Source organism: Corvus cornix, chromosome 17 (genome assembly GCF_000738735.6).
Source record: "Corvus cornix cornix isolate S_Up_H32 chromosome 17, ASM73873v5, whole genome shotgun sequence".
Classification (NCBI taxonomy): Eukaryota; Metazoa; Chordata; class Aves; order Passeriformes; family Corvidae; genus Corvus; species Corvus cornix.
In genome coordinates, this window is record NC_046346.1 from 7,759,073 (window position 1) to 7,779,847 (window position 20,775).

General features: G+C 54.9%; 1 protein-coding gene across 1 annotated transcript in view; it reads left to right on the forward strand.

Annotated features, from left to right (window-relative positions):
- ASTN2 (astrotactin 2) overlaps positions 1–20,775 on the forward strand; it is a 271,503-nt gene that overhangs the window by 132,276 nt on the left and 118,452 nt on the right. The window contains exons 12-15 of the mRNA XM_039561485.1: positions 670–836; positions 2,846–3,034; positions 20,064–20,188; positions 20,554–20,658. Coding sequence (XP_039417419.1) covers positions 670–836; positions 2,846–3,034; positions 20,064–20,188; positions 20,554–20,658 — 586 coding nt within the window. The remainder of the gene's footprint in view (positions 1–669; positions 837–2,845; positions 3,035–20,063; positions 20,189–20,553; positions 20,659–20,775) is intronic.

The window sequence follows — 20,775 nt, forward strand, 5'->3', positions numbered from 1 at the left end:
TTATCTTTTGGGGCAAGGAAAACAAGCTGGGGAACTGGAATTAGAAATTAGAGCCATGCTTCCCTCGGCCATGGACAACTGATGAGCCTGGGCTGCCCCCAGACCTGCCTCGTGTGGGCTGCATCAAGCAGGCATCAAGATCCTTTTGGACATGATGCCAAGGCCATGCTTGCTGGCCTGCCTGGCATGGGTTGAGATGGATTTCTGGGTCATTCCCAAGCACTGAGATGGTTCTCTGGGCTGGTTCCAGGTGTTGAGGTGTTTATTTCTGGGTTGCAGAGGAATTTTCTGCATTTTGGAGGAACAGGTAGCAAACACGCTACAGGTTGTCACGCTTTGCCCCACACTGGCTTGAGGCTTTATTGCCATGTAGTTTTAAAGCTGCCTCAAGGGTTTCACCCTCTTCCAGAGGGAGGATGAGGGGGGAAGCTTTGGCAGCAGCCCACATCCTTGCCAATGGCCCTTGCCCCTTTCCCAAGGGCTGTGCGAGGTGGCGCAGGGTGACCCCATCCATCACTCAGGGCAAACTCATCTCCTGCAGATGGAAAACGAGTTCAGCAGCACTGGCTCTGGGATGGGATGTGTCCTGGGAGGGCACCCACTGGGCAGTGGCTCCAGCGCAGGGGAGGACGCCCAGGTGACCTTTCCATGTGTCCTCTGTCGCTGCAGTGCCCCGAGGACCTGCGGCCCATGAAGGACGGCACCGGTTGCTACGACTTCTCCAAAGGGATCGACTGCTCCGACGGCTTCAACGGCGGCTGTGAGCAGCTGTGCCTGCAGCAGACCCTCCCTCTGCCCCACGACCCCTCGTCCAGCACCATCTTCATGTTCTGTGGGTGAGTCCCCTCCAGTGCTCCTCAACGGGCAGATAAACAGCCCCTGCCCTTCTCCACCCCTGCCACCTCCTGTGCCACCCAGCCTGGAGCTGGGTGTCCAAGAAAAAGGAGGCTGTTGATGGAGCTGACTTCCAGCAGGGAACAGGGGCACCTGGTTTGCCTGAGGGAAGTGTGAGGTGCAGTGTGAGCAGATGCACCTTCCTCCTCTCCCCCACTGTGTGACAGTACAGTTTGATCTGTGACTCACTGTGAAGGGACCCAAAAATTGCTCATTGTGTGTTGGAGGGGAAGGTGTAGGACTTGTTTAAAAAATACTACTTTTAAAATTTACTTCTTTTCCTCCCCTGTGCGCCTCTTAAAAATAGAGTTTCATCCCTAAATTTTGGCCGGGATCTTATAATCCTACACAATTTAGCATTTTCTCTCAGGAAAATCTCCCTGGCTGCAGTGTGGTCTAAAAGGAGCTCAGTGATTATCTGGCTTTATGCTGCACAGCTGCAGCCATCCATTGCCTACCCCAGCCCCACGGCTGGTTCACACTCTCACACTCTCAGGGACCTACTCTGTGTCCCAGTGTGACAGATTAGGATGAAGAACAAGAAAAAAAGCCCTTTTTGGAAAGCAAATGCCCACAAGCAAGCAGGGGAGTGAATTCCTAGCAGTAACTCCAAGGAGCATCCATCAAGTCCCGATGCTGCAGGTGCAGCGAAGACCTCATGCAGCTCTGGCTGCTGGTGGTCCCTGGGAAGAGCAGCCCAGGGAGCTCAGCCTGTGTCAGCTTCTCCTTTATTTATCCCTTTTTTGCTGGTTTGTTGTTTTTTTCCCCCCCCACTACCTTATTTTTTTATTATTGTTTAGCAGCACGGAGTGCCTGAGTCACCAAAACAGAGCACATTTTCTGCTCCGTGCCTGCAGCAGGGGTTGCAGGGAAATTCATGTGGGCACAGCAACCTTTGTGGGGAGGGTCTAGAAAGTCTTGGGCCATTCCATGCTCTCCGCCCACACCCACATGAATCTGCATTTCAGCCTTGCATCCCCAAGGACAGAAACTGTTTCCCTTTTTGTTTTTTTTTTCCCTTCTTTTTTCATAATCCCTTTTCAAGGCTGAGCTGTGCTTTGAGAACAGGCAAGGAAAAGCGTGACAGACAGGTGGGAGTTCTGCTTGCAGTAAAATGCAGTAGAGGAAGGGGAGAGGGAAGCAAGCCTGGAGATGGGGTTGGTGTTAGCAGAGCACTGGGGCTGTGGGGAGGAAGGAGCGGGCAGGGAACAGAGGTTTCCCAGTAAGGTGGGAGCTGAGGAGAAGGCTGGTGGAAGAGGAGGAGAGGCAGGATGGCACGTTTACAAAAGATTCCACCGAGGTCACCGAGGTCTCCAGTGTCTGTAGTTAAATCACATCCCAGCTGCCTGCCTCAGTTTCCCTTCCTGTCTGTTGAAGATGAGCATGTGAATCTTACCCAGAGTAGGCTTGGAAGTGGGATCAAAGAGCAGAAGAGCAGCCAGGGTGGAGCTGCTTCCTTTCAGGGGGGTATTTCTGGGCGGAAGAAGAGGCAGGAGCTTGATTTTGCTTTGCTGTGGCCTGGGGAATGTTTGTACCTGAGCAGCAGACACGCAGTGGGCTCAGCTCTGCTCTCCAGCATGGGGGCAGCTCCAGGCAGGACAGCATGGAATCATGGAATGGTTTAGGTTGGCAAGGGCCCGAAAGCTCCTCTTGTTCCACCCCCCTGCCATGGGCAGGGACCCCTTCCACCAGAGCAGGGTGCTTCAAGCCCCACCCAACCTCACTGCAGGCAGATGGGCTGTGCTGCTACAGGAGCGAGGGGAGTTGGGAGCCAAGCCCCCATTCACTGGTCACCCAACCCAGCCAGGGCAGAGGCTTTGGGCTCTGTGACCCTTCACGTGTCCAAACGACTGCTGCGGGTGTTGGTGGTGCTTGGCTGGGCTCAGCAGAGGCTTGTGGGGTGGGCTGCTCTGTGCCTGGCTCATCTCACGTGGCCTGTGGTGCCCCACAGGTGTGTGGAGGAGTACAAGCTGGCCCCGGATGGGAAGTCGTGCCTGATGCTGTCTGACATCTGCGAGGGCCCCAAGTGCCTGAAGTCGGATGCCAAGTTCAATGAGACCCTTTTTGGGGAGATGCTGCGTGGCTACAACAACAGGAGCCAGCACGTCAACCAAGGGCAGGTGTTCCAGATGACTTTCAGGTATGTCCTGGTTCTGCTCCTTGTTTTGGGAATATCAGGGAGGTGAGATGGCACCAAGGTCCGGTGGTACAGAGCCAGCATCTCTGATTTGCTCATGATGGGAAGGGAGCAAGAGGGCAACAAGCACCCACGGCTCTCCTACCTGCTCATCCTTCCCTCGGGCAGCAGCACAGGACCCTCCTGGGCCAGTGTGTGCCTTGTCAGATGAGACACATCTGGCTGTGCTCCATGGGCCTTTCTCAGGAGCGTTGCCTCATCTCTTTCTGGGCGCTGATGTGTTTCATCTCCGTGATATCCTGCAACAATGAGTCGTTTGATTGTGTGCAGTGTGAAAGAGCATTTCCTTTAGTTTTCAGCCTATGCCAGCTGTTTTTACTCAGTGCCCCCATTACAGCACTGGGAGGAGCTGTGGGTATAGCATGATAAATAATGTAAATGAGCTGAAGGTAAGTGCCTTCACCTTGCAGAGCTCACAGAGGAGCACTTGCTGAATTCAGGGCTGGCAAATGAGTTATTTAGTTAGTTTTCTTCAGGTCTTCTGAATGCAGCTGTGTTTTGATCAGGTGTAAGCCAGGGTGGGTGTGTGAGTTTTGAAGCAGCAGCACTAAGCACAGTCAGGAGAGGATCCAGCCCACATCCCATCCAGGCACAGCTCTTCCCTGCCCAGCACCTGTTTCTCTCCTGTTCAGGCACCAAGACCTCATTGCTGCCTCTGATTTTAGCTGGAGCTGTGGGTCCTCATCCCTTCTGCCCACAGAGTTTTTCCAGGTGTTTTTGCCCAGCTGAGTGCAAAGCTTCCCTGGCTGTGGACTCAAGCTGAGCTCTGGCCTTCTGCTCTCTTGGTGACAGAGGCTTTACAGGCTCCATCAGCACAGAGGTGCTGGCAAAGCCGCAGCCAGCAGAGTGCTTGGAGCCAGCAGAGCTGCAGCTTTTGCTGGAGGCTGCTGGAGAACTGGCAGGACAGAAAGGCAATTTTCCCAGTAGACTCCTCTTTGCCTTCTCTCCCTCATGTTACAGTTGTCAGTGGGTCCATTGGAGCAGAGCGAGGGCTGCAGAGATGAAGTTTTCCATGAGCTGGTGGGTCTAAGGGATGCTTTGTTGCTTTCAGGTAGCAAATGTATCCCCTGGCTAAATTCCATCTGGAAAGCACATCTGGAAAACAGTGGGGCTGGTTTATCCTGGGACACGTGGCTTCTTCAGGTCTTCCCCTCTGAGGGCATGCTCAGGATGGCAGGCTTGGGCAGTCCAGAGCTGGACCAGGAGCAGGTCCTGCTGGGGTTGCTCTTGGAATAAAACACCTGAGGTGTGGGGATGGCATCTTCCAGGGGCCAAAAAGCACTCCTTGGGGCTCTGCCTGACAGGTTTTGTGCTTAAAAAAAGGGCTGTTAGTCCTCCTTCCCAGGGCTGGCACTGCTCCTGCCGTGCTGGCTGGGGTGCACAGTGCGGAGAAGCTTTTCCCAGTGAGGGGCTGTGCAGTGACAGCCAAGTTCTTCGCACACCCTGCTGTCACAAACAGGGATTTCAGTCTCTTTAGTCCCAGGTGTAACAGCTGTGAGGGGCAGGAGAAAGGTCTGAAACAAGAGCAACCTGCAAAACTGCCCACATGGTGCAGGCTGTAGCGTGCGATGAAGTGGCTCCGCAGAGCTCGGAGCCTGGAGGGAGGCAGCACATCTTGCTCCAAAAATGCCTCCAGCAGCCTGGAAGGTCAGCACAGCTGCCCTTTTCCCATCTGAGTGTAGGCTGTTGGCTCCAAAAGCACCAGGCAGTGATGAGAAGGGCTCAGCTCCCTGCGTGGCCAGGCTACCAGGGATGTCAGCGGGTTACGGTGTGGAAGCACCGTTACATCATCTCTTAACAAGGGAAGAGAAGGAGGTTAATGGAGAAGAAATTATTAACTAAAAGATGTAATTTTCCTCTGATTTTCATAGATATTCAAGAACCTCTCTGAGCATTAAGACACCAGCTGTTAGAGAAGCCCTTAATTTGGTGCATTTGAAACATAGCAGGAAGCTGCCTAATACTAGGGATTAAAAGCCTGTTTCTGTGAAGCAGGAGCAAGAACCTGCTATCAGAACAAGGGGCTGAGTATTTTAGAGGGATTTATAACTGCTGGGATCCTTTAGCTATGCAGATGTGACAATCTTTTGAATGGCGTCTGCTTCCCATGTCGCCGCATCTTCAGCGTCTTTAATAAATAGGATATTCTCAATCTGCCAGGCATGTCAGTGTGGGGCTGGGAGGGAACCTTTGTGCTGGGAAAAGCTGCCTCGCACACCCTGGCCTGGGCAACACTTCTCAGTTACTGCAGAATTTCCATCTCCTGGGGGTCAGGGAGGTGCCTTTGCCACCTAAGGGGCTGCAGCACTGATTAATTAGAGTTTCTGCCCTTCTGGTGGCTGCAGAATGGGCCAGGTTGGAAGGAACCGCTCTGAGTCATCTGGTCCGATTGGAGCACATGGCACAGGATTGCATCCAGTCAGTTCTTGAATAATCCAGTGAGGGAGACTCCACACCCGCTCTGGGCAATCTGTTCCAGTGCTTGGTCACTGGACAGTGAAGAAGTTCTTCCTCACGTTCAGATGGAACTTGCTGGACATCAGTTTCTGCCTGTTGCCTCTTGTCCCATTGCTGGGCACCACTGAGTAGAGCCTGGTCCATCCTCTTGGCACCCTCCTGGCCGTGCTCAGCACATCACTGGGATGTAGCCGGTGTAGCAGTGATGGCTTTACTGTATCTGACCAGCTGGAAAGGCTGGGGATGTGCAGGGGGTACCTTCAGGATGCAGAGCACAAATGGATGTGAAGATGCAGCACAGCTGCACAGCCTGGGAGGTCCCAGACCTCAGACCAACGCATGGTCCTGGTCAGTGCTGCTTCAGATTTTGGTTTTCCCCTTTAGTAGAGTCATTTTATCCAATGGGCCCAGGCTTTTATCCAAGGACTTCAGTTGTGTGGCTGAGGAGATGGTAACACCCAGGGGATGAAGCAGATATTGGCTGCTCAGACCAGTGTACCCCAGCAGGGCTGGGCAGCAGCCAGACTGGTTCCTGCTGTGTGCTCCATACGTGCTCCGCATACTCCCCAGCACTGATGGAACACCTTGTTCTGTTGCCTGGAGCCTCTCCCTGCTCACGTGGCCCTCGTGCTGGTGCCAAGGTCCCTTTTCCCCATCCATCAGTGACAGTGAAGCCACAGCCCAGCAGGATGTGAGCACCACAGCATCCCTGCAGCTCTGCTCCAGCCATCAGGAGTTTGGAGCTCTGTGGGCAGCTTCTTCTGTGCTGAGGTGGCTTAATAACCACTGATTATTTCTGTGGAGGTTGGGGTGCTCGACTGCTCTGTTGGACATGGCAGCATCAAGGTTCCTGCTCAGAGGAGCGTGCCATGGCATCGCTGCTGCTGCTGCCTTATTGCAAGTCCCTCGTGGGCACTTTGGGAGGGGACTGAAGAGGGATCTTCCATCACTCACCAGAAGCCTCCCTTGGTCCTTCCACTGCTGAGCCAAAAGCACATTTAGAGCTGTCTTCTTCTGGGCACCCCTCTCCTTTCTTTAGAAAAGGTTCTTCCCGTTGACAAAATGCTCTGTGGGGTTAGTAAGTAGATGGGATTGGAGCTGATGTATTCCAGTCACACCTCCTGGTCTAGCTAGGAGGCTCAGCAATGGATGCAGCTCACTAAAGACTAGATTAGAGTGATTTTCCCCCTGTTGCCTCACGGTGGGGCAGAGCCTGAACTCTGTGCTGTTCCCAAATCACTGAGGAATTATTTTCCAAATGGATTGTTTGTTCGTTCTTTATCTGGTTTTGTGCCGTCTCTTTGCCATGAGGGAATAGATATTTTTGTTTAAAAGCTGTTTGCAGTTTCAGACTGTTGCTTTTATGCCATTAATATGGAGAAATCCCAAAATACTGCCCGTGGAGCCAGCTTTACTTGCTGGATTATTGCTGCATGGCAAACGGGATGTCAGGGCAATGCATGGCAGAGCATTCCCTGGGAGAAGCTGTCTGCCCTTACCAGAGTCCCTTCCCATCCCTACCTCCAGCTCTGCCTCTCATCCTGGCTCTTGCTCCAGCTTGGCAAAGCCCCAGGACACAGGAACAGCCACACAGCTCCAGTTTGATTCCTCCCAGCAGAGAAGCAGTGAGTCCAGAGAGTTCCGAGGTGTTGAGGGCACGTGAGGAGCCAGAATGGTTTCGTGGCTGGAGGCAGGGAGAGCATTCATGTTGATGCTCCCTCCCTGCTAAGCACCAAGTGGTTTCCCTTCTCCACACCCAGGGAGGATGGCTTTGGAGGATCCAGGGCTGCTGTGCTGTGCCGAGCACCTTCCTGCAAATTGGAATCACCCTTCCCCCTGCAACTCACTGCTTGGAGGATGCTCTTCTCCCCATTCCCACTTATGAAACAGGGCTGCTGCTTCTTTCCAGCCTTGGGGAAGGAAAGGGGCAGGTTGGAGGTGGTGCTGAGCACAGCCCGAGGTGCTGGGGGTGCTGCAGGGAGGGATGGGCACTGCCCCAGCTGCTTTCAGTAGGCTCTGCCTCCACACAGCTCCGTTCGTGCTGTCAGGTCACTGAGCTGATGGGGGGAATTGTCATCACAGTGATGGGGAGTTTGGCAAGTTAACTTTAAATCTGTCTCTTCTTCCCCTCGATGTTTCTCAGCCCTTAATAAACCAGCGTGGTGGCAGTGGGGTGAGCTGGCAGCTCAGTGCTATCCCTTCCAGGGCTGCTTTGGAAAACATCTCCACCCATCCATTGTCCACGTGGGTGCTGCCAGGATCTGGGCTGGGGGCTCAGCTGCGTGCAGCATCACATCTGGGTGTGAAGCTGGAGGGCCTTTGCTTGTGTCCCTGGCTTGGGGCTCACGGGCAGCCCTGGCAGGGACATCCTGCTTCCCCCACAGCAACACAAATGTACTGTCTGTAGGTGGTTAAATTAATGCCGTTGTTTTTCCACCTATTTTTCTCCCTCTCTTTGAAACCTCCAAGCACAGGAGTTATAATTGTGCTGTTTATTATTCCCGTGCCGGCGAGCTCGGTGCCAGCCAGTGCACCAGTGCCTTGTTTACCTATTACCCTTCAGGCCGGGATAATGGATGGATCTCTTTTCCAGTGGCTGCCTTCCATTTCATTCATCTTTTTATTGTTTGTTGCTGCAGTTCTATTACCTGTTCACAACTTTGAAGCCTCAGACATGCTAGTTGGAAGCAATGATGTCTTTCCAAGCTGGGCTAATGCCTCATGCTGTGGTCCTGAGTAGCAGCTAAGGGGTTGTTAGGAGTTTAGCAGCTCTGTGGAGGTGGGATCTGCTGTGGGATGTGTGGGATATTTCAGAGCCCGCAGCAGGCTGCACACAGGCACACACTGTGTATTTTGAGCACATCTTCACTGGCCAGGCTCAGCAGTGAGGTTTTTTCCAATCTGGTGTATAAATGACTAATGCAATTAGCGCAGCATTCCATCAGTTAGGTCTCTGCTACATCCCATTCCGTTTCAAAGTTCTCATCCCACCAAAAAGGATGACAGATTGTGTGGCTTTGAGCTGGTGTTGCCCAGTCTGCAGCCACATGCTTCTGCAGCAGGTTGGAAGCATGTTTTATTCTAGAAAAACAAGAGCAGGTGTAGTGTCCAAAAATGCAGGGGTCCAGGGTGGAAGAGATGCTCTGTAACAGAGGTTGTTCAAATACTAGAGGTTCTCAGAGTGGTTCTGCAGCAGCTGAACGTAGGATTTAGGGAATGAGCCATCACATCCTTGGTGAACGTGGACATGGCCATCGAAGCCACCTCCTGCTCCTGCTGCCCCATCCCAGCTCCGGATGCACCTCTGAGCTGCTCCATTTCATTCCTGTCTGTGCAGGTGGTGGGATAACCTCATACAGAGTCAGTCTCTGCTGTTTGGTCATTGTCTGTGAGAACCCCACTGCTCCCAGAATGTGCCTCAGCCCTAGGGAGAAGGATGAGGAGGAAGAGGGATGGCCATGGTGGAAGCTGCCACTGCAGCCAGAGCCCAAAACCAATTGTACATCCATGATCATGAGATTTACATTAGCAGGAAGTTCCTCAGTCAGAGGGTGGTGAGGCCCTGGCACAGGGTGCCCAGAGAAGCTGCGGCTGCCCCATCCCTGGAAGTGTCCAAGGCCAGGTTGGATGGGGCTTGGAGCAACCTGGGACAGTGGAAGGTGTCCCTGCCCCTGGCAGGGGGTGGAAGGCTCTTGCAGACACCAGCACAGTCCAGAGCCACTGGCACTGCTGTCAGACGGTGCCAGCACCCACTGGAGCAGGTGGAATGTCAGCCATGGCCTTCTGCTGGCTCAGGGACCAGAACTTTCCTTTCCCTGGCAGCAGAGCCGCTGCCCTCGCAGTGAGGGATGCCGGGGAGCTGTTCCTCCCCCCGCACCCCTGCTCCCCGCTCCCCCAGCCCCGGCAGTGCCGGTGCCTGCGCAGATGTTTGTATTCTCTGCAGCTGATGAAAATATTCATTATCTTGTTAGCGGCTGCTGCGGCGGGGGAGGTGCAGATTTGCATTCCCACAGCTGATCCCGCAGCGCACACGGAGCTGCCACGCACGGCACTAACTGGGCAGCACAGGGCCGTGCCCAGGCTGGGAGCTGTCCCTCCTGCCCTGCCCACTGCCACACTGCCAGGCCCATGGGGACAGCAGGGAGCCGTGCCAGGACCGTGCAGGGGCAGCATGGAGGACAGGAGGAAGGTTGGAGAGGGATGTGGAGGAAGGCAGAGGGCACTGGGGCTTGGTCTGTGTGTTAGCTGGGTATGGAGGCAGTGAGGAGCAGTGCTGGTCCCTGCACAGGTGGGAGCAGGCAGGGGGATCCCAGTCTGGGAATGCTGCTGAGGTGTCTGTGTCTACGGGAGGGTTGTGTCTCCTGGCTCTGGAAGCTTCTTGTGGGACGGGAGGTGCAGGGTCTGGGGGAATGGTGGGCTGGGACATGGGCTCTTCCTGCAAAGAGCCTGCCCTGGCATGGTCAGCCTGTGGCCCTCAGGAACACTCATATCCCCTGACCCATGTCCCCATACAGCTGTCAGAGGGTTCCCCGAGGTCTTCTGAGTGTCCCTTGTGAAAAGTTGATGGTGACACCCGTAAGGGTTTGGGAGAGAGGCCAGCAGCGTGCCCAGGTGACCCAGAAGACCAGTGGCACCTTGGCTTGTACCAGCAATAGTGTGGTGAGCAGACCAGGGCAGTGATTGTCTCTCTGTACTGGCGAGGGGCACCTCAAATCCTGGGGTCAGTTCTGGGCCCCTCACAACAAGAGGGACATTGAGGGGCTGGAGTGTGTCTGGAGAAGGGAATGGAACTGGGGAAGGTTGTGGAGCACAAGTCCATGAGGAGCAGCTGAGGAAGCTGGGGGTGTTTAGCCTGGAGGAAAGGAGGTTCAAGGGGAGACACTGAGAGGTTGGTCTCTTCTCCTGAGTGACAAGCAATAGGACAAGATGAAACAGTCTCAGGTTGCCCAAGGTGATGTTTATATTTGATATTTGAAAAACTTGTTCACCAAAAGTGGTGTCAAACCCTGGCATGGACTGCGCAGGTCAGTGACAAAGTTATACCATCCTTGGAGGGATTCAAAAGGTGTGTGGGTGCCGCACCTGGGGACATGGTTTAGTGGTGGCCTTGGCAGTGCTAGGTCAATGGTTTGACTCAGTCATCTTAAAGGTCTTCTCCAACCTAAATAATTCCATGATTCTATGGACAGGAGAAGAGGGATGAGAGGTTGGCACTGGGTACTTGCAGAACCAAGAGCTGGGCTCTGCTCCCCTCCTGGGTTTGGCAGAGATGTGGTGATCCATGTGCCACCCCCTCCTTGTCACTGCTCCCTTCATGGTGCCTGGCACTGTCTTCACTCTCCCAAGCTCCTGTGGCACCCAGGAGTTTTCCTCTTTCCCTGTGCTATGGGGAGCAATCCATGGGATGGCCTTGCTGACCTGCTGGCCTTTCCCATCTCTGACTTTTATGATAGTAATTATAGCTGGTGTTACTGCAGAGTTAATTTTTGTTATTAAGAGATGCGGTGAAGATTGGTTTTATAATAACAGCTCAGATTTATGGAGTACCTTTCATCCCAGGGGGTCCTTATTGGCTTTATAGCCTTGCAGAGAGGAATTGCTGCTTCTTCCTTCCTCATCTCACAAGGGCTGCAGCTGCTCCTGGGCCATGGGAGCTCTGCACCCCCTCGGGACACATGAAAATAAGGGTTATGTTCAGCTGGAAAGCAAGAGGAGAGTGAGACAGGAGGGTTTGAGGCAGTAAATTGTGATCACACGACTTCAGGACTTGAAAGCAGCATTTTTCCATCATTGTAAGGACACTGTGCTGGTCCCCATTAGCTGGGCTGTGGGTTTGTGCTGCTCACACCATGGGGCCGCTTCAGTGTCACCTCCAGGGACAAGGCTGACATTTAGCAGCCCGTCACTGCTCTTCCTTGCTAGTGCAAGCACTGGTTGATGGAGATTCCCCATCCAAGGACTAAATCAGCTTGACATTGACTTAGCAGTGCGAATCCTTGCTCCAGGCAATGCAGTCAGGAACAGTCACCAGCGTGGGGATATCTGAGCACTCCACAGCTACGCCAGCTGTCGAGCCATACCTGCTTCCGAGGTAGCAGCAGGGCTTGGATGCAGTCCTCAGTGCAACAGAAAATCTTGTCTTCCTCTTTCCCATCCCAAGCATTCTCTCCAGAGGTGGAGGATTTGCTGTTCTGCCTGTTGCAGTGTAGCCTGTGCCTGCATAAACCTGAAAGCAAGTGCTGGGTTTGGGCTTGGGCCCCATCAGTTGTACCCAGCGTCCCAAAAGTGCTGGACAAGCTATGCTGGGAGCCCTCCTGTCCCCTGTGGCATAATCCAGTTCCCCATAATCTTCCACTGCACCTCATTCCTGGGCAGCAGGACCTGGTTGGGATGCTGGTGGCTCTGTGCAGAGGAAAGCTGGAGCAGGTGGTGGGGACAGGCTGAGCATCCCTCACCCTCCTCCCTGTGCTCTTTGCTCTCCCCCTGCCTGGGCTGCAGGAGGAGTCTCCCGTGGGCTGCTGCCTTCCATAACAATTCCCTGGAGATGAAACTCGAGGTGTTTGTGTCAGTTCATTTCTCCCCCAGCACGGGCTGAAGGAGCCCAGCACACCAGAACAGCCTGCGTGCCTGGCCCCGGCTTTCCAGGGAATGCTGCCGCTCGCCATCTGTGCCCGTGCCCGTGGGCAGCAGGCAAACATCTGGAAGGTGTGCCAGCACTGCCACTTGTCATCAGGCAACCGGGGTGCGACAGCCACAGAGCTGGGAGGAGGGAAGGAACGTGGGAAGTGCTCCGGGCACCTCGCTGAGCCCAGGACTGGGGCTTGGCTCGTGGCACCACAGTTCCCTGGGAGGGTGGCAGGGGTGAGGTCGCTGCGGGTGCTGTCACCCTGCCCCGTGCATCGTTTTGTAGTTCTGTAATTAACTTCACACACAGAAACACAACTCTGCAGCTGCAGTCACAAATCCCAGCTAATTCTCCATATGCTCTGGCTGCCTTTCAGTGCTGCTGCTTATGGAAGCGTCCCCTGCCTGGGCCCTGCCTGTCCCTGTCCCCTGGGGACACTCGGCGGGCAGTGGTCTGTGCTGGTAGAGCCATGGGCTGGCCAAACACCCTGCATGGACACCTCAGGCAGGCACTGGGGTCACCCTGGGCTCGGGATGGTGGCACAGGGATGCTGGCACAGCTGGAGCCCACACTGGCGTACGGGAGGTCTGGCGTGGAGGGGAAGTGGGAGCATTAGAACTGCACTGAAATGACATTGTCGGAGTGCCAGCATATGAAATGTGTGGTGGTATTGCAGCCCTGCCATTGCCTGTGGCTGTTTTTCTTCTGCTTCTAATGACTAATAGAGAGAAGACAAAACAATTTCTATTAGTTTCTCCCACGCCGCAGTGGGTTTCTTATTTTCCAAACCTCATTAGAGTTTGTAATACCATGGTGGTAGTCAAGAGCAGTCCGAGTCACCCTGGGGGGAGAGAAGAACCGAAGAGATATGATGTGCAGCCCAGTATTAACACTGCTCCTGGCTCATTTCCAAGGTCCCTCCGGACTCCTTTCCAAACCCTAACGCCTTATCTTCATCTTAAAGGTTAACAATGAAGCTTAGGAGAGGGGAAAAAAAGAAATGTTTAAGATCTCAAATTGTTAAAGAGAATGGATGTGTGTGCTGAGTGGAGAGCTGGGTCTGCATTTACATTGGAAAGGCAAATATTAATATTAAAAGGCTGTGCTTGTGCTTCCCAGGGCACCACAGCTGGGGTGTGGGTTCCCCTGGAACGCTGGGGCTGCTGGTGCACAGAGAAGCCATTGGCTGCAGGATGCCGTGCCCAAATCCCAGAGGAACTGGATGCCAGTCAGGCACCAGCATCCTTGGGAAGCCCCAGCGGGTAGTCCTGGCTCCTCTGGAGTCAGTGGGAGTTGTGCATTTGTTGCCTCGTTATAAACAATGCCAAGGAAAGTGCCAGGCATGGAACTGCTGGAGCAGCACTTGGGAAGGGATCGGAAACAGCACCCAAACAATCTGTGGGAGAGGATCCACAGCCTTGGCTCAGCTCAGCGCTGGAATCAGCACCCATAGGACGTGTCCAGCCTGGCTCTGGCTCTCCCAGCATGGACAAATCATTCCCAGAGGGAAACTGTGCCCAGGTCATGTCGCAGTGGGCACAGCCTGGTGGGCCCGAGCTCCATGAGCTGCTCCAGGAGGTCTGTCTGTTGTCTTCTCCATCACATTGTAAAAGAGCTGGAAGTTGCTGAACTTATGGAAGCTGACAAGGTCAGAGCCTTTGGCTGTCAGAGATGGCAAAGCTAATGGAGGCAGGCACCTTTAAGCAAATACTTGGAGCAGGACATGGATCCTCCTGGCAGCCACTGAGCAGCTCCAGCCCTTTGCAGATGGGCCGATTTCTCTCCATCCACAGGTGCTGGGCATTCCCCAGACCTTCCACTCAGGATGGATGGCACATGGCCCAGATGCGTCATGATGGCCTTGCCACCAGGTTCTAGGCTCAGGACAAGGCTGCTGAACCACTGTGAGGCCCTGGCACAGGGTGCCCAGAGAAGCTGTGGCTGCCCCATCCCTGGAAGTGTCCAAGGCCAGGTTGGACGGGGCTTGGAGCAACCTGGGATAGTGGAAGGTGTCCCTGCCCATGGCAGGGGGTGGAATGAGATGACCTTTAAAGTCCATTCCAACCCTGTTGGAATCACAAATCTGTGATCCTATGGTTCTTTACCTTTTTTCTGGCCACGGCCGTTTCTGATTGTTGCTCACAGCTTCTCCATCTCTCCCCTCAGAGCAAATTCCTTTGTGTTTCCTTTAGGAATGGTTTTGGGAGAGGATGTGCTTTTTCTCCACGATGATGAATCGTGAGCCTCATGTTCGCTCTCAGTGCCACAGTGGTGGGCACCACTGGCTGAGTTTCCTTCGGTGCTCGGCGGCGTTGCTGGGACTGTGTGGCCCAGAGGAGGGCTGTGGTGTTTGGGGGATGTTTGGAGATGGTCTGTGGGAAAATCAGGTTCAGTGTTGGCAGAGCACAGTGCTGATGGCGATGGGCACAGGAGCTCCCAGCCCTGCAGAGGGTTTTGGGGCTCAGTCTGGGGGTGCATGGAGGGGGTGGTGCTGAGCAGCAGCCATGCAGACACCTCACATAGCCCAGGAGCACCAGGGCTTCCGTAGGCACTGCGGCCCCAGTGCTGGCTGGTGTGATTTACCTCCTGAAACACCTCAATTTAAATGCTAATTCTCCCTGAACCGGGGGGGTGAGGCAGCTACTGGATATTGTCAGGCTGTTTATTGGTGGCACTGAAGTGGGACACGCTGGGGACATGGAGGGATGAGCAGCACAGGGACAGGTCCTACCCACAGCGTCGGGGGCTGGTGGAGGGATGCTGGTGGTGCTCGCCTTTTTCCCCGCAGCCTGGCCCAACCACACTTCATTGCAAACAGTGGTTAAGGCTGAGAGCTGGGAAGCTGAAGGGGCTCCAGAACTTGGCAAAACCCGACTGGTCTCTGCTCTTTTATCCTGCCTTGTTCTACAGGAGTGAGGCCTTGCTGAAATTAATACTCAGTAAATTTGGAGTAAGTAACTGCTGCTTCAGAGGGTTTGCATTAAACCTTTATAATTCACCAGTGCCTGAGGTCATGAAGACATGCTGGGGGAGATTTACAGTGTGCTTACCTTCTCCTAAGTGGCTGTGGCAACAGGACACCCTCTTTTCTGCTTCCAAGTGACTCCAGATCAATTTTTTTTTTTGGTGATGACAAGCTAAAAGGAAGCCATTTCTCAATGTCCCTGTGTCAGGCTGGGCTCTGCTGATCTTGCAGCCACCCCAGCAGGCAGCTTCTCCAAGGGAAATTTGGGTGAAAAGCTGGTACTAAATAACCTCAAATCCATCATGTTCTCCCTGAGCCATTGTGGGACAGAAAGAAGTAAGATTAATAACTAATTCTTTGCCAGAGCAGGCGTCCTCTCCGACGTCCCCTCTTGCATAGCAGAAAGGGCGGCCCTGGCACAGGCACTTTGCTGAACATAAGCTTGCTGGATGATAATGTGATTAACATTTGTAGCTGTGCTGGCTCAGATAAGGGTAATTAAATCTCATGCTTCAGGGCATAAGCTAATCACTTGTGGGGTCATTTTATATATTTTATATATATATATATTTACCCCCCATGAATATATTTGCGCGGGTGCTGTGGTGCAGGGTGTGCATCCACTGTCAGTGATGGGTATCAGCCCATGCTTGGAATGTGCAGTGGGAGTTTTACAGCTGTGAGGAGGTCTCCAGAAGGGTTGGTTTGCAGAGTCCATCCTCAAGGCCGTGTCCTGTGGGAGCAGAGTGCCAAGGGAGGAAGCCACAGCTGACTGAGCTAAGGAGGAGAAGCTGCCCCTTCACCCAGCGGTGTTGCTAACAGGAAAATGAAATGCATGTCAGCCACCAGCTGATCTTTCCCTGCTGCAGGCCAGAATCCCACTGCCAGCTTAGCTCTCTGGCTTTGAGTGTCTCAGCAAGGAGACACGGTGCCCCAGGGTGAGCAGAATCGTGCCATGAAGCAGGATCCAGCAGCTGTGGCCCAGCCCTGGGAGACCACAGCACTCCAGCTCCTCCCCAGTGCCTGCACTGGGCTCTCCTGCTCCCCCCAAACCCCGTTTTGCCATGGCATACTGGTCCTTTCTGGAGGCTTCCCATGGGCTGTGTGAGCTGCTGCCAGCACTGTGGAGCACAGCAATGCAGCCCAGCGCTGCATCACGGCTCTGCTGCATGACCTTGAGTGTGTTATTAAAGGTCACAGTTCCCAAAAACAGGGCTGGTTTGTGTCTGGTTTCAGGAGGACAGGAGAGCAGTGGCACAGCAAGCTCTTGCTGCCTGAGCCCTGCTCCTGGTACCTAAGCAGCTGCTAATTGCTGTCACCCCAGCAGCACCCTGAGATGTGGGAGCTGCTGATGGTTGTCGGTGTCACCCCAGGCAATGGGTGCGCTGTAGGACTCGCTGAGGATACACCAAATGTCCGTCAAAGCCAGGATTTTGAACTCAGTTTAATCCAGGCAACTGCCTTCCTCCTCAGCCCACCCTGCCAGTATCTGCTAAAGCCTTTGGCCATTTGACCTTTCCCAGCATCAGGCTTGTTCGTATGGAATCAGTTCCCTCCAAGGCAGGCATGTGCTCGGGTCAGATGCTGCTGGGAGAAGCTGCATTTCCTCGCGTAATGATTCAGTATCTGCAAAATGCCTCGGGAGATGCTCAGATCCCCAGCAGGAGAGCGCCGTGCCGGGGAGTGGATTCCGTGTGCGTCAATGCTAGAGAGAGCAGCAACTCACTGCTCCAGTGAGTCCTGGGCAGCTGTTCCACTGGGGAGATGCCAGGGGCAGAACAAGAGGCACAGGAGGATGTTGTGGGGCTGGCAGGTTTGTCTGGCTCCCGCCTGATCCCACTGGAGTAGCCCTGTGAACCCCACACCTGGCCCTGTGCCCGTGCAGAGGTGCCGGTGGCTCAGCTGTGCCCCAGTTGGAGGCACGTGTGGCAACACGTGCACAGGGATGCTGTCACATCCCTCCCCTCATCCGTGTCCCTGCCCTTTGCACAGAGCCCGATGGCTTTGATCAGAGCTTCCAGAGAGCAGAAGAGTGTGGCAGGAACTCTTTTTTGTGCCTCCACAGTGAGCAGCAGTGCAATCCACAGGGTTATTAGAAAGGCCCCGTGGAAGAGGAGCTGCAGCCCTCTGCCGGCTCGGAGCCATGGAATGCTGTGCCCTGGGCACACCCCAGCAGCAGTGTGCCCTGCCTGGCATGTCCCCATCACCATCCTGCCCCTGCAGAGGCAGTGAGGACTCTACAGAGGGACTGAGCCATGCCCAGACCTTCTGCTGTGGCTCATCCCTGCCTTGGGATGGCAGGGAGCAGGGGGCTGGAGGTGGGGAGAGCTGCAAGAGATGCAGGAAGGGTTCGGGAGCAAGAATGCATCTTGGAAGTGCTCCTGAAGTCCTGCCTTGCACTGCTGCTCCCTCCCCTTATGGAAGCACACTGTGGGCACGTGCTGATGCATGAGCCCTCTCCTTGGCTCCCACTTGCCCCCGGCTTTTCCCTGGCCTTTCGAGTGTGGAACAGTTGAACAATTGGATTACAGGAGTGGTCCTGCAAAGCGTGGCTGTTCAGTAAATACCTTCTCATAGAGGCAGCAGCTCTGAGCAGCAGCTGCTGTGTGCAGTCCCCTCATGCCTCAGCTTCTCCCTCCTGAGCTGCCCAAGCATGGACCACCAGCCCCTGGGGCTGTCCTGCCTCACAGATGAGCCAGGATATGCCCAGGGACATGGCATGGGTGGGTGTTGCTGAGATGGCCCAGGTGGGATAACAGGGGGCAGGAGGAGATGCTGCCTCTTTCTATCTCCTCTGCCCCGTGTCAGGGTGCAGGGCGCTGGATGAACATGAGCTGCTGGTGCTGTCATGCCACGTCTCTGTGTCCCCTGGGGCATACCAGGTCCATCCCCTCATGTGCGACAGCACTTGGGAAGGTTCCACCAGCCTCCTCCTGGGCATCCCCTCCTGGTTGTCTTAGAGGTGGGATATGGGGCTGGGCAGGCAGTGACCCTCCTGGCCCCTGTGCTCACCCCTGGTGCAGGAGGTGGGGCTGACCTGCCAGGAAAGGGACAGTCCCCACACTCCAGGATGGCAGGCAGGCTCCGTGCAGCTGCATCCCACTTTCCCAGCGCACCATCACGCTTCTCCACGGCTTTGGGATTCTGCAGCGTTGATGTTTTCCCTTTTCTGCTGAGGCAGAGCAGCAGAGACACCAACATGCTTCTTCCCCTGTTCTCTACCCACTTGCCTAATTTTGCAGCCCTGTTTCCCACCACCCACACGGCTCCCAGCTCCGGCAGTAATTGCAGTTCCCCATTTGGAGTTGCTGTGACAGCAAAGGGCTCAGAGCAGCAGAACGCTCCACCATGGGGATCCCGTGCCCAGCAGGATCAGTCGGGGATTTGTGAGCTCGCTGTGAGTGAGAGGCTTTTTCCCTCAGACAAATAAAGTAGTTTTTCTTTTTTGCACTGAGGCAGTGCAGAAAGTGAAGCTCCTGAGATGCAGTCAGGTGGCTCTGACATGGGGGTGCAGCATGAGGCAGGCTGCCTGTGCAGCCAGGGAATCATGGCATGGTTTGGGTTGGAAGGGACCTTAAAGATCATCTTGTTTCAGCCTTCCTGCCATGGGCAAGGACACCTCTCACTAGACCACATTGCTTAAAGACCCATCCAGTCTGGCCTTGAACACTTCCTGCGCCCCACCCGTGTGTCCCCGCCTGCAGATGCTCATCCCTGTGCTCCTCTCCTGCCTTGCGGCTGGGAGCATCCCCAGGCTGGCTGCACAGGGCTATGGCTTCCTGCTCACCTCTGGTGCGGGTTGCAGTGGCCACATCTTGGCCCCAGAGCAACGGGAGGACCCCAGGGGAGTGTTCCCCCAACTCAGCATCTCGCTGTGCTGGGACCCATGGAGGTGGCCAGGGTGTCCCAATTGGGAGATAACGACAGGATGACGGATCATCCCCCCAGGGACAGGCTGTGGGGGGTAAAACCAGGGAAGGTGAGCCAAATCAGCAGCTGTTTAAAGGAAAATCTATTCCAAAAAATGCAGCTGGGGCAGGCGGTGCCAGTCTGAACCTCCCCCAAGCTCCTGGGGCTGACCTGATTTTGCAGGAACCTCCCTTTCTTCTGCTCTGCTGCCCTTTTGTCTCCACGCCTGGAGGCTGCGAAGCCTCCTGGCCTATATTTTGGCTCTAAGATCAATATTTAAAATGCCCCCTCCTGTTTCCTCAGCGCAGGCGCGAGGCATTTCACTTACCGGGGGAGGCTCGTCTCCCAGAGACCTGTCTGTTCACCATTTCAAATAATTTCCCTGGTACCGTTGTTCTAGAAACAATTCATTAGGGGCCTATTATACAATGTTATACTTGCCAAGGTTAGAAAAGATCCGGCATGTGTGGTAAAATTGCACTGTGAGCTGTACACGAGAGTGGGGTTTTCTGTGTCTGTCTGTAAAATGTACTTTTTCTGCCTTTTGGAGAGCGAGTCACTGGGGGTGAAAACTGTGGGGGTGATGATGCTGCCTGGGATGGGGAGCCCCAGCAGGGCTTGGTCGCTGTCCATACAAAGATGCTGCAGGTGTGGAAAGGGGCAGTTTTGGGGTGTAGCAGCCATTCCTCTTTCCTTGCCCCCTCTCCAGTGGCCCACTTTTAAAATCTGGGTCAAACGCAGTGGCTGGGTCCCCAGGCTGAGAGCAGTTCCATATTTCCCGAGCGCTAATGGAGCTGCGCTCCCTGGGGAGCTCATTAAGCATCACCTCAGAGGGCTGCCCAGCCAGGGCTGGCTGGTGGGGAGGCTGCAAACCCCATCCTCTGGCAGGGCTCCTGCTTGAGGAGATGTCCCCCGCCCAACTGAGCCGCCTGTCCCCATGCCACCAGGGCGGCTCGGCCCTGCTGCCCGGCTGTGCCCTGCATCGTTGCTTTGCAGTTGTCTTTTTCTCTCTGCAGGGAGAATAACTTCATCAAGGACTTCCCTCAGCTGGCTGATGGTCTCCTGGTGATCCCGCTGCCCGTGGAGGAGCAGTGCCGTGGTGTCCTCTCGGAGCCCCTTCCTGATCTCCAGCTTCTCACGGGTACGAGCTGCCCCGGGGTTCAGTGTCCCTGGGGAGAGCACAGGAGGAACAAGAGGGTCCCAGTGTGGTTCCTGAGGGGCATCATCACCCTCTTTGTGCCATCCTTCCTGTGTGCCTGGGGCAGAAATACTCTGAGGGGTGTGTGAGCCCATCCCAGCAGCATCTCCATCCTTGTGAGCTCCTGGCAGCCACAGCCATCCCAGTGCTGGTCCTGCCAGCAGTGCGGGGACCCCACGGCATCACCACTGAGCTTTCAGCCCTCCCCGCACCCTGTTTCTCACCCCTGCAGCACGTAGCAAGGTGGGAGCATTAGGCATCCCCCAGAGCATGGTCAGCAGGGTCACCCGCCCGCTCTTTCTTCGCAGGGGACATCAAGTATGACGAGGCCATGGGGTACCCCATGGTGCAGCACTGGCGGGTCCGGAGCAACCTCTACAGGGTGAAGCTCAGCTCCATCACCCTCTCTGCAGGTGAGGGATTCCAGGGGCAGGGAGATGTGTGTCTGCATGGGTGGGTGGTGGTTTTCTGCCCCAAGCATCCCACTGACATTTCCCACCTCTGTGCCCTGTTCCCAGCACTGCTGCAGA